This window comes from Homarus americanus, unplaced genomic scaffold (assembly GCF_018991925.1).
Source record: "Homarus americanus isolate GMGI-L3 unplaced genomic scaffold, GMGI_Hamer_2.0 scaffold6317, whole genome shotgun sequence".
Lineage (NCBI taxonomy): Eukaryota > Metazoa > Arthropoda > Malacostraca > Decapoda > Nephropidae > Homarus > Homarus americanus.
The window spans coordinates 12,783,908-12,800,976 of NW_024730668.1; the positions used below are offsets into that span (position 1 = coordinate 12,783,908).

The following is a 17,069-nucleotide window of genomic DNA, read 5'->3' on the forward strand; positions in this document are numbered from 1 at the left end:
GAATACAATGGTTTATTCCTGTAATGATGCTGGGTTAACCCTTTTTGTGGCTAATAGAAATAATGACTTTACCTTTCGACGACACTGGTTTAACCCTTTAATGGCTATGGGTTAGCACTTTGAGGACGATATTTTAATCCTTTGAGGATGAGGGTTTTAGCCTTTTGCGGACGATAATATAATTTTTTTTCTGGACAAAAGTTTAACGTGTATCGACGACAACGCTTAACCCTTTTGGGAACATGTTTCAACCCTTTTCGGGCTTTTATTTAAACCTTTTAGAGTGATGGTTTAATGTTGTCAGTGAGTTCATATAAAAATTGTTCCAAAGAGTTCAAACTGTTTCTCAATCATAATATATTTAATTATCTGCATAGTTTTGTTCTTATTTAACACTGAACACTGATCTTGTAATAAATAAACCAGTTTACACAATTATATCTTCATTCACCACTCACTCTTGTGATGTTAACTGTGTCTATAACTACGCCAACGTTACATTCACCTACTCTTTTAACAGTAAGAAAATTTTGTACGACATAGTTTTGATGGTGGTAGTGCAAACACAGACAACTCGATGGCACATTGTGCTCACACCATAGTACACACACACAGACACACACACACACACACACACACACACACACACACACACACACACACACACACACACACACACACACACACACACACACACACACACACACACACACACACACACACACACACACACACACACACACACACGCACAAATCCTTTGTGTGTCACTTTGTTCCCTTCAACGTTATCCCTTTTAACAGTGTCCATTAAAAGATCTACACTAAATACTATCTACACTATATCTATAATATCTAATCTCTCTTGGGTACCTACGTGAGATACCATAATCACCTGCAGTGTATTATCCGTATTCACTTGCTCAATTTTGTAAACCTTATAGTAATTATCTCTCAATAATACACTTATAGTCTTACTCCCATTTTGCTCGTTTATATATCTGAACATTTTCCTGCAAACTACAGTACAAATTACACTCCTGTAGATTTCTTCAGGTCACTGAGGAATATTAACCTTCAAACCTGGTCTCTTCTGCTACTGCATTATCTTCACACCTGTCCCTGTCACCTGCTGAAGGTATATCACCTGTCCCTGTCACCTGCTGAAGCTATATCACCTGTCTCTGTCACCTGCTGAAGGTATATCACATGTCCCTGTCACCTGCTGAAGGTATATCACCTGTCCTTGTCTCCCGCTGAAACTATATCACCTGTCCTGTCACCTGCTGAAGGTATACCACCTGATCCTGCCACCTGCTGAAGCTATACCACCTGACCCTGTCACCTGCTGAAACGATACCACCTGACCCTGCCACCTGCTGAAGCTATACCACCTGATCCTGTCACCTATTGAAGCTATATCACCTGTCCCTGTCACCTGCTGAAGCCATATCACCTGTCCCTGTCACCAGCTGAGGCTATACTCCTGTCCCTACCATTTAATGAAGCTATGCCCCATGTCCCTGTCACCTACTCAAGCTATACCCACTGTCCCTGTCACATGCTGAAGCTATACCACCTGTCCCAATCGCCTGCTGAAGCTATACCACCTATCCCTGTCACCTCCTGAAGCTATACCTCCTGTCCCACCATCTGCCGAAGCTATACCTCCAGTCCCTGTCACCTGCTGAAGCTATACCTTCTGTCCCTACCACCTGCTGAAGCTGTACCACCTGTCCCTGTCACCTGTTGAAGCTAACCCCTGCCCCAGTCACCTGCTAAAACTATACCCCCTGTCCCTGTCACCTGCTGAAGCTATACCTTTTGTCTCTGTCACCTGCTGAAGCTGTACCTTCTGTCCCTGTCACCTGTTGAAGCTATACCTCCTGTCCCTGTCACCTACTAAAGCAATACCCCTGTCCCAGTTACCTGCTGAAGCTATGTCCCCTGTCCCTGTCACCTACTGAAGCTATATCACCTGTCCCTGTCACCTGTCCCTGTCACCTGTCCCTATATCACCTGCCCCTGTCACCTACTGAAGCTATATCACCAGTCCCTATCACCTGCTGAAGCTATATCACCTGTCCTGGCACCTGCTGAAGCTATACCACCTGACCCTGCCACCTGCTGAAGCTATACCACCTGACCCTGTAAGTTGCTGAAGCTATACCACCTTACCTGCAGCTATACCACCAGTCCCTGTCACCTGCTGAAGCTATACCACCTGACCCTGCCACCTGCTGAAGCTACCACATAACTCTGTCACCTGCTGAAGCTATACCTAACCCTGTCACCTGCTGAAGCTCTACTACCTGACCCTGCCTGCTGAAGCTATTCACATGACTCTGTCACCTGCTGAAGCTATACCACCTAACCATGCCACCTGCTGAAGCTATACCACATGTCCCTGTCACCTGCTGAAACTATATCACCTGTCTCTGTCACCTGCTGAAGCTATATCACCTGTCTCTGTCACCTGCTGAAGCTATACCACCTGACCTGCCACCTGCTGAAGCTATAACACCTGACCCTGTCACCTGCTGAAGCTATACCACCTGACCCTGCCACCTGCTGAAGCTATACCACCTGACTCTGTCACCTGCTGAAGCTATACCACCTGACCCTGCCACCTGCTGAAGCTATACCACATGTCCCTGTCACCTGCTGAAACTATATCACCTGTCTCTGTCACCTGCTGAAGCAATATCACCGGTCCCTGTCACCTGCTAAAGCTATATCACCTGTTCCTGTCACCTGCTGAAGCCATATCACCTGTCTCTGTCACCTGCTGACGCTATATCACTTGTCCCTGTCACCTGCTAAAGCTTTATCACCAGTCCCTGTCACCTATTGAAGCAATATCACCCGATCCTGTCACCTGCTGAAGCCATATCACCAGTCCCTGTCTCCCGCTGAAGCTATATCACCTGTCCTTGTCTCCTGCTGAACCTATTCAACCTGTTCCTGTCACCTGCTCAGGCTGCACCACTTTTGCTATCACCGGCTAAAGCCATATCACCTGTCCCTGTCACCTCCTGAGGTTATACCTCCTGTCCCACCATTTGATGAAGGTATACCTCCTGTCCCTGTCACCAGCTGAAGCTATACCTCCTATCCCTGTTACCTGCTGACGCTATACCTCCTGTCCCACCATCTGCCGATGCTATACCTCCTGTCCCTGTCACCTACTGAAGCTATACCCCTGTGCCAGTCACCTTCTGAAACTGTACCCCCTGTCCCTGTCACCTACTGAAGCTATACCTTCTGTCCCTGTCACCGGCTGAAGCTGTACCTTCTGTCCCTGTCACTTGCTGAAGCAAAAACTCCTGTCCCTGTCACCTAGTGAAGCTATACCACTGTCCCAGTCACCAGCTGAACCTATACCCCCTGTCCCAGTCACATGCTGAAACTATACCCCTTGTCCCTGTTACCTGCTGAAGACATACCTTCTGTCCCAGTCACATGCTGAAGCTGTACCACTTGTCCCTCTTACCTGCTGAAGCTATATCCCCTGTCCCTGTCACCTACTGAAGCTATATCACCTGTCCCTGTCACCTGCTGAAGTAATATCACCTGCCCCTGTCACCTACTGAAGCTATATCACCTGTCCTTGTCACCTGCAGAAGCTATATCACCTGTCCTGGCACCTGCTGAAGCTATACCACCTGACCCTGCCACCTGCTGAAGCTATACCACCTGACCCTGTAAGTTGCTGAAGCTATACCACCTAACCTTGCCACCTGCTGCAGCTATACCACCAGTCCCTGTCACCTGCTGAAGCTATACCACCTGACCCTGCCACCTGCTGAAGCTATACCACATGACTCTGTCACCTGCTGAAGCTATACCACCTAACCCTGTCACCTGCTGAAGCTCTACTACCTGACCCTGCCACCTGCTGAAGCTACACCACATGACTCTGTCACCTGCTGAAGCTATACCACCTAACCATGCCACCTGCTGAAGCTATACCACATGTCCCTGTCACCTGCTGAAACTATATCACCTGTCTCTGTCACCTGCTGAAGCTATATCCACCTGTCTCTGTCACCTGCTGAGCTGCTACCTGACCCTGCCACCTGCTGAAGCTATAACACCTGAGCCCTGTCACCTGCTGAAGCTACCTGACCCTGCCACCTGCTGAAGCTATACCACCTGACTCTGTCACCTGCTGAAGCTATACCACCTGACCCTGCCACCTGCTGAAGCTATACCACATGTCCCTGTCACCTGCTGAAACTATATCACCTGTCTCTGTCACCTGCTGAAGCAATATCACCGGTCCCTGTCACCTGCTAAAGCTATATCACCTGTTCCTGTCACCTGCTGAAGCCATATCACCTGTCTCTGTCACCTGCTGACGCTATATCACTTGTCCCTGTCACCTGCTAAAGCTTTATCACCAGTCCCTGTCACCCTATTGAAGCAATATCACCCGTTCCTGTCACCTGCTGAAGCCATATCACCAGTCCCTGTCTCCCGCTGAAGCTATATCACCTGTCCTTGTCTCCTGCTGAACCTATTCAACCTGTTCCTGTCACCTGCTCAGGCTGCACCACTTTTGCTGTCACCGGCTAAAGCCATATCAGCTGTCCCTGTCACCTCCTGAGGTTATACCTCCTCTCCCACCATTTGATGAAGGTATACCTCCTGTCCCTGTCACCAGCTGAAGCTATACCTCCTATCCCTGTTACCTGCTGACGCTATACCTCCTGTCCCACCATCTTCCGATGCTATACCTCCTGTCCCTGTCACCTACTGAAGCTATACCCCTGTGCCAGTCACCTTCTGAAACTGTGCCCCCTGTCCCTGTCACCTACTGAAGCTATACCTTCTGTCCCTGTCAACGGCTGAAGCTGTACCTTCTGTCCTGTCACCCTTGAGCAAAAACTCCTGTCCTGTCACCTAGTGGCTGCAATACAGTCACCCAGCTGAACCTGCCCCTGTCCCAGTCACATGCAAACTATACCCTGTCCCTGTTACCTGCTGAAGATATGCCTTCTGTCCCAGTCACATGCTGGCTGTACCACTTGTCCCTCTTACCTGCTGAAGCTATATCCCTGTCCCTTCACCTACTGGCTTCTCACCTGTCCCTGTCACCTGCTGAAGCAATATCACCTCACCCTGTCACCTACTGAAGCTATACCTGTCCTTGTCTTGCCAGCTTCCCATCACCCTGTCCTGCTTCCTGCTGAAGCTATACCACCTGACCTGCCACCTGCTGCAGCTATACCACCTGTCCCTGTCACCTGCTGAAGCCATATCACCTGTCCCTGTCCCCCGCTGAAGCTATATCACCTGTCCTTGTCTTCTGCTGAACCAATTCAACCTGTCCCTGTCACCTGCTCAGGCTATACCTCCTGTCCCTACCACTTGCTGAAGCTATACCTTCTGTCCCTGTCACCTGCTGAAAATATATCACCTCTCTCTGTCACCTGCCGAAGATATATCACCTGTCCCTGTCACCTGCTGAAGCTATATCACCTGTCCCTGTTACCTGCTGAAGCTATATCACCTATCCCTTTCACCTACTAAAGCTATATCACCTGTCCCTGTCACCTGTTGAATCTATACCTTCTGTCCCTGCACCTGCTGAATATATATCCCCTGTCTCTGTCACCTACTGAAGCTATGTCACCTGTCCCTGTCACCTGCTGAAGCTATACCACCTGACTCTGCCACCTGCTGAAGCAATATCACCTGTCCCTGTCACTTGCTGAAACTATATCACCTGTCCCTGTCACCTGCTGAATATATATCACCTGGCCCTGTCACCTGCTGAAGCTATACCACCTGACCCTACCACCTGACCCTGCCACCTGCTGAAGCTATACCACCTGTCCCTGTCACCTGCTGAAACTATATCTCCTCTCTCTGTCACCTGCTGAAGATATATCACCTGTCCCTGTCACCTACTGAAGCTATGTCACCTGTCCCTGTCACCTGCTGAAGCTATACCACCTAACCATGCCACCTGCTGAAGCTATACCACATGTCCCTGTCACCTGCTGAAACTATATCACCTGTCACCTTAGGCTATATCACCTGTCTGTCACCTGCAGAGCTATGCCATGCCACCTGCTGGGCTATAACGCACTACCCTGTCACCTGCTGAGCCTATACCAACCCTGCCACCTGCTGAGCTACCACCTGACTCTGTCACCTGCTGAGCTATACTGCGACCCTGCACCTGCTGAGCTATACCACATGTCCTGTCGCCTGCTGACTATATCACCTGTCTCTGTCACCTGCTGAAGCAATATCACGGTCCCTGTCACCTGCTGAAAGCTATATCACCTGTTCACCAATATATGCTGACCATCACCTGTCACCTGCTGACGCTTCTTATCCTTGTCCCTGTCGCTAAAGCTTTATCACCAGTCCCTGTCACCTATTGAAGCAATATCACCCGTTCTGTCACCTGCTCAAGCCATATCACCAGTCCTTGCTCCCTGAAGCTATATCACCTGTCCTTGTCTCCTGCTGAGCCTATTCAGCCTTTTCCCCTGTCACCTGCTCAGGCTGCACCACTTTTGTACCGGCAAGCCATATCACCTGTCCTGTCACTCCTGAGGTTATACTCCTCTGTCCCACCATTTGATGAAGGTATACCTCCTTTCCCGTCACCAGCTGGCTATACCTCCTATCCCTGTTACCTGCTGACTGTGCATCCTGTCACCATCTGCCGTGCTGTACCTCCTGTCCCTGTCACCTGCTGAGTATGCCCTTCGCTTGGTCACACCTTCTGAAACTGTACCCCTGTCCCTGTCACCTACTGAGCTATACCTTCTGTCCCTGTCACCGGCTGAGCTGTGCCTTCTGTCCTGTCACTTGCTGAGCAAAACTCTGTCCCTGTCACCTGTGAGCTATACCTGTCCCAGTCACCAGCTGAACCTATACCTGTCCCCAGTCACATGCTGAAACTATCCCCTGTCCCTGTTCCTGCTGAAGATATACCTTCTGTCCCAGTCACATGCTGAGCTGTACCCTTGTCCCTCTTACCTGCTGGCTATATCCCTGTCCCTGTCACCTACTGAGCTGATCACCTGTCCCTGTCACCTGCTGAGTGTCCTGCCCTGTCACCTACTGAGCTATATCCTGTCCTTGTCGCGCCAGCTGAGGCTATATCGCGCTGTCGCTGCTGAACAGGCTATACCTGACCTGCCACCTGCTGAGGCTATACCACGATGCCGCCTAACAGGCTATGCCACCTGACCCTGCCAGTTGCTGGGCTATGCCACCCTAACCTTACCTGCTGCAGCTATGCCACCAGTCCTGTCACCTGCTGGAGCTTATACCTGACCTGCCACCTGCTGGAAGCTATACCACATGTCTCTGTCACATGCTGGCCTATGCTCTAACCTATCACCCTTACTGGCTCTGCCTGAACACTGCCGCACTGCTGAGCTACACTAGCGTGGCTCTGTCACTTACTGGAGCTATACCGCCTAACAAATGCCTTATGCTGAGCTATACCACATGTCCGCTGTCACTCGCATAGCTATATCACCTGCTCTCGATGCGCATAACAGGCTATGTCACATGCTAACGGCTATACCACCTGGTGACCCTGCCGCCTCTTCGGGCTATAACCACTGGCCCTGCCCTTGCTCAGGCTATGCCGCTGTACAACGCATACGATATGCCGCACCTGACTCTTGTCACCTTACTGAAGCTATACCACCTGACCCTGCCGCATGCAGGCTATGCCATGTATCACCTGTCGCGCAGGCTATCACCTGTCTCTGTCACCTGCTGAAGCAATATCACCGGTCCCTGTCACCTGCTCAAGCTATATCACCTGTTCCTGTCACCTGCTGAAGCCATATCACCTGTCTCTGTCACCTGCTGACACTATATCACTGTCCCTGCTACAAAGCATCACCAGTCCCTGTCACCTGTTGAGCAATATCACCTTCCTGTCACCTGCTGAAGCCATTATCACAGTCCCTGTCTCCCGCTGGCTTCTATCACCTGTCCTTGTCTCTGTGAACCTATTCAACCTGTTCTGTCACCTGCTCAGGCTGCACCACTTTGCTGTCACAGCTAAGCCATATCAGCTGTCCTGTCACCTCCTGAGTTATACCTCCTGTCCCACATTTTGATGGAGTATACTGCTCCTGTCCCTGTCACCAGCTGGCTATACCTCCTATCCTGTTACCTGCTGACGCTTTGCCTCCTGTCCCACCATCTTCCGGTGCTATACCTCCTGTCCCTGTCACCTACTGAAGCTATACCCTGTGCCAGTCACCTTCTGAAACTGTACCCCTGTCCCTGTCACCTGCAAGCTATACCTTCTGTCCCTGTCAGCGGCTGAGCTGTTACCTTCTGTCCCTGTCACTGCTGAAGCAAAACTCCTGTCCCTGTCACCTAGTGAAGCACTACCACTGTCCCAGTCAGCTTGAACCTATACCCCTGTCCCAGTCACATGCTGAAACCATCCCCCTGTCCTGTTACCTGCTGAGATATACCTTCTGTCCCAGTCACATGCTGAGCTGTACCACTTGTCCCTCTTACCTGCTGAGCTATATCCTGTCCTGTCACCTACTGAGCTATATCACCTGTCCCTGTCACCCTGCTGAGCAATATCACCTGCCCCTGTCACCTACTGGCTATATCCTGTCCTTGTCACCTGCTGAGCTATATCACCTGTCACCTGCTGTGATATACCACCTGACCTGCCTGCTGCAGCTTCCTGTCACCTGTCACCTGCTATGCTTCTGTCCTGTCCCCGCTTGAAGCTATATCACCTGTCCTTGTCTCCTGCTGAACCAATTCAACCTGTCCCTGCTCAGGCTATACCTCCTGTCCCTACCACTTCTGTCCCTGTCACCTGCTGTATATCACCTCTCTCACCTGCAGATATATCACCTGTCCCTGTCACCTGCTATATCACCTGTCCCTGTTGCTGAGCTATATCACCTATCCTTTCACCTACTAAAGCTATATCACCTGTCCTGTCACCTGTTGAATCTATGCCTTCTGTCCCTGCACCTGCTGGAATGTATCTGTCTCTGTCACCTACTGAGTAACTTACCTTGTCCTGTCACCTGCTGAAGCTATACCACCTGACTCTGCCACCTGCTGAAGCAATATCACCTGTCCTGTCACTTGCTGAAACTATATCACCTGTCCCTGTCACCTGAATATATATCACCTGGTCTGTCACCTGCTGAGGCTATACCACCTGACCCTGCCACCTGCTGAGCTATACCACTGTCCCTGTCACCTGCTGAAACTATATCTCACCTCTCTCTGTCACCTGCTGAAGATATATCACCTGTCCTGTCACCTACTGAGCTATGTCACCTGTCCCTGTCACCTGCTGAGCTATACCACCTGACTCTTGCCACCTGCTGAGCTATATCACCTGTCCCTGTCACCTGCTGAATATGTATCCCTGTCTCTGTCACCTACTGAGCTATGTCACCTGTCCTGTCACCTGCACAGACTGTATCCACCTGGCCCTGTCACCTGCTGAAGCTATACCACCTGACCCTGCCACCTGCTGAAGCTTATACCACCTGTCCCTGTCACCTGCTGAAGCTTATACCACCTGACCTCTGCCACCTGCTGGAAGCTATCATACCTGTCCTGTCACTCACAGTCTATATCACCTGTCTCTGCTCACCTGCTGAAGCTAAATCACCTGTCCCTGTCACCTGCTAAAGCTTAATCACCTGTTCCTGTCTACCTGCTAGCTATATCACCTGTCTCTGTCACTGCTGATTATATCACTTGTCCCTGTCACCTTGCTGAAGCTTTATCACCAGTCCCTGTCACCTATTGAAGCACATCACCTGTTCCTGTCACCTGCAGCTATATCACCCAGTCCCTGTCTCCCGCTGAAGCTTATATATCACCTGTCCTTGTCTCCTGCTGAGCCTATTCAACCTGTTCCTGTCACCTGCCCAGGCTGCACCACTTTGCTGTCACCGGCTTAAGCCATATCACCTGTCCCTGTCACCTCCTGGAGGTTATACCTCCTGTCCTAATTCATTTGACAGTACCTCCTGTCCCTGTCACCAGCTGGAAGCTATATACCTCCTATCCCTGTTACCTGCTGACGCTATGCCTCCTGTCCCACCATCTGCCGATGCTATACCTCCTGTCCCTGTCACCCACTGAAGCTTGGCACTCTGTGCCAGTCACCTTCTGGAACCGTGCACCTGTCCCTGTCACCCACTGAAGCTATACCTTCCTGTCCCTGTCACCTGCTGCTGTACCTCTTCTGTCCCTGTCACCTGCTGAAGCAAAACCTCCTGTCCTCGTCACCCTGTGATCATACCACTGTCCCAGTCACCAGCTGAACTCTATACCCCTGTCCCAGTCACATGCTGAAACCATGCCCTGTCCCTGTTACCTGTGAAGATATACCTCTGTCCCAGTCACCTGCTGAAGCTGTACCACTTGTCCCTGTTACCTGCTGAAGCTATATCCCTGTCCCTGTCACCTACTGCTTGATCACCTGTCCCTGTCACCAAGCATATCACCTGTCCCTGTCACCTACTGAGCTATATCACCTGTCCTGTCACCTGCTGAAGCTATCACCTGTCCTGTCACCTGCTGAAGCTATACCACCTGACCCTGCCACCTGCTGAAGCTACCACCTGGATCCTGTCACCTGCTGTAGCTTACAGACTCTGACCGTGTGTTGCTGAAGCTACTACACTCCATCCTTGCCACCTGCTGAAGCTATACCACCTGTCCCTGTCACCTGCTGATTATATCACCTGATCTCTGTCACCTGCTGAAGCTATATCACCTGTCCCTGTCACCTGCTGCTATACCACCTAACCCTGTCACCTGCTGAAGTCTCTACCACCTGTCCTGTCACCTGCTGAAGCTACACCACATGTCTCTGTCACCTGCTGAAGCTATACCACTCTAACCATGCCACCTGCTGAAGCTATACCACCTGTCCCTGTCACCTGCTGAAACTATATCACCTGTCTCTGTCACCTGCTGAAGCTTATATCACCTGTCTCTGTCACCTGCTAGCTTATATCACCTGTCCCCACATGCTAGCTTTAACACCTGTCCCTGTCACCTGCTGAAGCTATACCACCTGACCCTGCCACCTGCTGAAGCTTATACCACCTGTCTCTGTCACCTGCTGTTACATACCACCTGTCTCTCACCTGCTAGTATACCACCTGTCCCTGTCACCTGCTGAACTATATCACCTGTCCCTGTCACCTGTCAGCTAACATCACCTGTCCCTGTCACCTGCTGAAGCTATCACCTGTCCCTGTCACCTGCTGGCTTACATCACCTGTCTCTGTCACCTGTTGAAGCTTATATCACTTGTCCCTGTCACCTGCTGAAGCTATACTCACCTGTCTCTGTCACCTGCTGAAGCTATATCACTTGTCCCTGTCACTGCAGTTTTATCACCTGTCCCTGTCACCTGCTGAGCCATCACCTGTCCCTGTCACCTGCTGAAGCTATATCACCTGTCCCTGTCTCCTGCTGAAGCTATATCACCTGTCCTGTCTCCTGCTGAACCTATTCAACCTGTTCCTGTCACCTGCTCAAGGCTGCACCACTTTGCTGTCGGCCAAAGCCATCACCTGTCCCTGTCACCTGCTGAGGCTATATCTCCTCTCCACTCATTTGATGAAGGATACCTCCTGTCCCTGTCACCAGCTGAAGCTTACCTCCTGTCCCTGTTACCTGCTGACGCTTACCTTCTGTCCCACCATCTGCCGATGCTATACCCCTGTCCCTGTCACCTACTGAAGCTATACCCTGTGCCAGTCACCTGCTGAAACTATACCCTGTCCCTGTCACCTACTGCTGAAGCTATACCTTCTGTCCCCACCTGCTGAAGCTGTACCTTCTGTCCTGTCACCTGCTGAAGCTAAAAACTCCTGTCCCTGTCACCTACTGAAGCTATACCACTGTCCCAGTCACCAGCTGAACTCTATACCCCTGTCCCAGTCACATGCTGAAACTATACCCCTGTCCCTGTTACCTGCTGAAGATATACCTTCTGTCCCTGTCACCTGCTGAAGCTTGTACCACTTGTCCCTGTTACCTGCTGAAGCTATATCCTGTCCCTGTCACCTACTGAAGCTTATATCACCTGTCCCTGTCACCTGCTGAGCCAATATCACCTGCCCTGTCACCACTGAAGCTATATCACCTGTCCTTGTCACCTGCTGAAGCTATATCACCTGTCCTGGCACCTGCTGAAGCTATACCACCTGACCTGCCACCTGCTGCAGCTATACCACCTGTCCCTGTCACCTGCTGAGCCATATCACCTGTCCCTGCCCCGCTGAAGCTATATCACCTGTCCTTGTCTCCTGCTGAACCAATTCAACCTGTCCCTTCACCTGCTCAGGCTATACCTCCTGTCCCTACCACTTGCTGAAGCTTATACCTTCTGTCCCTGTCACCTGCTGAAAATATATCACCTCTCTGTCACTTGCCGAAGATATATCACCTGTCCCTGTCACCTGCTGAAGCTATATCACCTGTCCCTGTTACCTGCTGAAGCTATATCACCTATCCCTTTCACCTACTAAAGCTATATCACCTGTCCCTGTCACCTGTTGAATCTATACTCTTCTGTCCCTGCACCTGCTGAATATATATCCCCTGTCTCTGTCACCTACTGAAGCTATGTCACCTGTCCCTGTCACCTGCTGAAGCTTATACCACCTGACTCCTGCCACCTGCTAGCTAACATCACCTGTCCCTGTCACTTGCTGAAACTATATCACCTGTCCCTGTCACCTGCTGAATATATATCACCTGGTCCTGTCACCTGCTGAAGCTATACCACCTGACCCCGCACCTGCTGAAGCTTATACCACCTGTCCCTGTCACCTGCTGAAACTATATCCTCTCTCTGTCACCTGCTGAAGATATATCACCTGTCCCTGTCACCTACTGAAGCTATGTCACCTGTCCCTGTCACCTGCTGAAGCTATACCACCTGATCCTGCTGTACCTGCTGAAGCTATATCACCTGTCCCTGTCACCTGCTGAATATGTATCCCCTGTCTCTGTCACCTGCTGAAGCTATGTCACCTGTCCCTGTCACCTGCTGAATATATATCACCTGTCCCTGTCACCTGCTGAAGCTATACCACCTGATCTCTGCCACCTGCTGAAGCTATACCCACCTGTCCCTGTCACCTGCTGAAACTATCACCTCTCTCTCTCACCTGCTGAAGATATACACCTGTCCCTGTCACCTACTGAAGCTTGTCACCTGTCCCTGTCACCTGCTGAACTATATCACCCCTCTGTCACCTGCTAAATACCTGTCCCTGCCACCTACTGAAGCTATATCACCTGTCCCTGTCACCTGCTGAAGCAATATCACCTGCCCCTGTCACCTACTGAAGCTATATCACCTGTCCTTGTCACCTGCTGAAGCTATATCACCTGTCCTTGCACCTGCTGAAGCTATACCACCTGACCCTGCCACCTGCTGATGCTATACCACCTGACCCTGTCACCTGCTGAAGCCATATCACCTGTCCCTGTCTCTCGCTGAAGCTATATCACCTTTCCTTGTCTCCTGCTGAACCTATTCAACCTGTTCCTGTCACCTGCTCAGGCTATACCTCCTGTCCCTACCACTTGCTGAAGCTATGCCTTCTGTCCCTGTCACCTGCTGAAGCTGTACCACTTGTCCCGGTTACCTGCTGAAGCTATATCCCCTGTCCCTGCCACCTACTGAAGCTATATCACCTGTCCCTGTCACCTGCTGAAGCAATATCACCTGCCCCTGTCACCTACTGAAGCTATATCACCTGTCCCTTTTACCTGCTGAAGCTATACCTTCTGTCCCTGTCACCTGCTGAAGCTATACCACCTGACCTGCCACCTGCTGCAACTATACTACCTGTCCCTGTCACCTGCTGAAGCCATATCACCTGTCCCTGTCTCCTGCTGAACCTATTCAACCTGTTCCTGTCACCTGCTCAGGCTATACCTCCTGTCCCTACCACTTGCTGAAGCTATACCTTCTGTCCCTGTCACCTGCTGAAACTGTACCACCTGTCCCAGTCACCTGTTGATGCTATATCACTTATCCTGTTACCTGCTGAAGCTATATCCCCTGTCCCTGTCACCCGCTGAAGTTGTACCACCTGTTCTGTCACCTACTGAAGCCATATCACCTGTCTTTGGTACCTGCTGAAGCTGTATCACCTGCCTCTATCACCTGCTGAAACTATATCACCTGTCTCTGGCACCTGCTGATGCTATACCACTTGTCCATGTAACCTGCTGAACCTTACTAAAAGCTCCATCTGTCCCCGGCAGCTGGACCTGATGAAGCAGATGGACACGGGTGACATGTCCAACTATCAGTCCAACGGGGAGTTTGACCTTGTGGAGTTCACGGCGTCTAAGAACATCACTTTCTACTCGTGTTGTCCTGAGCCTTACCCGGACATTACTTTCACCATCAAGCTCCGGCGTCGACCTATGTTCTATGTCTTCAACCTCATCCTCCCCTGTGTCCTCATTAACGGCATAGGTAAGACTAATAGGTCCTTATTAAAGTATAGGAGAGTCCTGTGAGGTCCTTATTATCTGAATAGGTAAGACTACAAGGTCCTCATTAACGGAATAGGAGAGTCTTGTGAGACCCTCCTTTACCGTATAGGAGAATTTTGTGTGGTCATTATTACGTACAGGACAGTCTTTTGATATCCTAATTAACGTATGGGAGAGTCTTGTGAGGTCCTTATTAACGTATAGGAGAGTTTTGTGTGGTCCTTATCAACGGGATAGAACAGTCTTTTAAGGTCTTTATTAGCGGTATAGGGGAGTCTTGTGAGGTAATTAACGGTATAGGAAAGCCTTGTAAAGTTATTATTATTATTAATAGAAGTAGTACAGTAGTAATAGGTAACAGCATGGGGTGGGTGTAATTATATGTCCTCCCTGGTCTATAGCGATTGTGGAGAGGACATACTCAGTAGGCGGGAGCAGGAATTTCACAGTGTGTCGGTGAATATCAGACGTCACCCTAATCATTGCCACTGAAAGTTCTTCTCATAACTTGAATTGAATTGAATTGAATTGAAACAGATTATTTAGCCAGAAAAACACAGATACAGAGTGGATAATAATAACAATATTAACATGGCTGAGCCAGTTGAGAACCTTTGCTCTCTTTTAGGCACCTGATATATACTATACATTTATCTCAAGGAAGTATTATGTAACATTTAGTATCATCTGGAATAGCACAATAGCATGGTGGTAATAAGAACATCTCATAATGTTATCACGGTTACCACCTGAATATTTATTAATTTTATTTATTTATTATCTTTTAGTTATATATATATATATATATATATATATATATATATATATATATATATATATATATATATATATATATATATATATATATATATATATATATATATATATATAAATAAATTACAGTGGAATTGAAAACATAAGTATAATGGGGGGGGCAGTACAACATAGGTTGTACAGTAATAAGGTTGAACGAGAGGACAGAGCTGTCAGGATTATGTCTAGTTGGCAATTATGTTTATTGCAATGGTAATTACTTATTTATTTACATGATAATTTCCGATAAAACGGTTTTCATGGTACAATAAAAGCAGGTACTGTAAATATGGTAGGTGTTACAAGAAATATTAATACTTAGACAATAGATAGCTTTTAAGAGATGATATAAAGGAAGGGAGCGTAGTCTTTGCTCGGATGGGTGGGGGTAAGTTGTTCCACACCTTCACACCATGATATTTTATGGAGGTCTGTGACTGAGAGGAGCGCATGGGGGGTGTTCTTAGTAGCTCTGGGTGCCTTAAGTTGTATCTCTGATTATTCCGGAAATGGAAATAATTATTGTCAAGCAAGTGATTGATAGATATGTAAACAAAGAGGGCACAGCAGTAGGTGTTAATATCTTCGTATTTTAAAATTTTCAATATAGCAAATTTTTCGTTTGTGTGATCTGTTTTTTTCAAGTAGGTCATTGTCCGTACAACTCTCTTTTGTGCAGCAACCAGTCAATGATTGCAAATTTTCCGTGTGTGTACCAGCGATCACCAGGCGAGTTGTAAGTGTTTGGGGTAACGGGTGGTGGTGCCAGTTAACCCAATTGTGGGATAGGCCTACATTAGCAGGTGAGCTCTCGCGATTCCCGCCCCTGAGGCCAGTGATAGAAGGCCAACTATCCTATGCGCGCTTTAGCTGTCCCCACACAAACAGACACCCCGGGAAGTGCCAGCCACCCTCCACACCCAAGCAAGTAAGACTTTATTACAATACTAACATCAGTGTGATCATAGAAATTTTTATTATTCCTCCCATAGATATACATATAAGAGTCAGGTGTGTTAATTCCTGCCCCCAGTGTATAATTCCGATTTTGTATAGACTGTTGCCCTCAACACCCCAGGGGTGGCCTACACACCTATACGCACGCACGTATGTACATACACTCGGAAACCATATTCTTTAGCCCACCTGGGTCGGTGCTGGAGGTTAGTACAGTGTCCTTTCTGGACGGGGGCCCACTCTAACTATTAAGAGGCAACACACGCACGAACACACGCAGTCATAGTACAGCTGTATAGATGATATTATGTATAAATATTGTATATGGCATTTTATACTCTGCATTATCTTCATTATATATGAACAAGTAGAAAAATTACCATAGGTTGTAGTTACGAAAGTGTGAATGAAAATAAACACTTCTAAACCACCCAGTGAATCCACACAACGTTTACAGCGCTTCCACCACGCCCCATCTATATCTTTTATTTCCCATCATTCGCGTAACTATATGAAAAATCGTGTTTAATTTAACTACATATTTCAAAAACCTTAAATTACATGTGGATCAGTCACTCCTCATTTGACACACGTATAGTATAATACTTTGACCATTCCACCTGGGCACATGGAGGCCCACGGTAACTCTCACGGGGCAACATACGCACGAACACACAAGTTATGATATGAACCCTTCCAGGCTTCACTATCATTATCATGTTATGTTTATCGTGCTCTGTATCTTGGTAACTAGTCATAGTATCTGTTATCGCTGGCTT

At 48.8% G+C, this 17,069-nt stretch overlaps 1 protein-coding gene across 1 annotated transcript in view; it reads left to right on the forward strand.

Moving 5' to 3' along the window:
- LOC121867086 (neuronal acetylcholine receptor subunit alpha-10-like) overlaps window positions 1–17,069 on the forward strand; it is a 166,298-nt gene that overhangs the window by 132,337 nt on the left and 16,892 nt on the right. Inside the window, exon 7 of the mRNA XM_042366842.1 lies at window positions 14,284–14,500. Coding sequence (XP_042222776.1) covers window positions 14,284–14,500 — 217 coding nt within the window. The remainder of the gene's footprint in view (window positions 1–14,283; window positions 14,501–17,069) is intronic.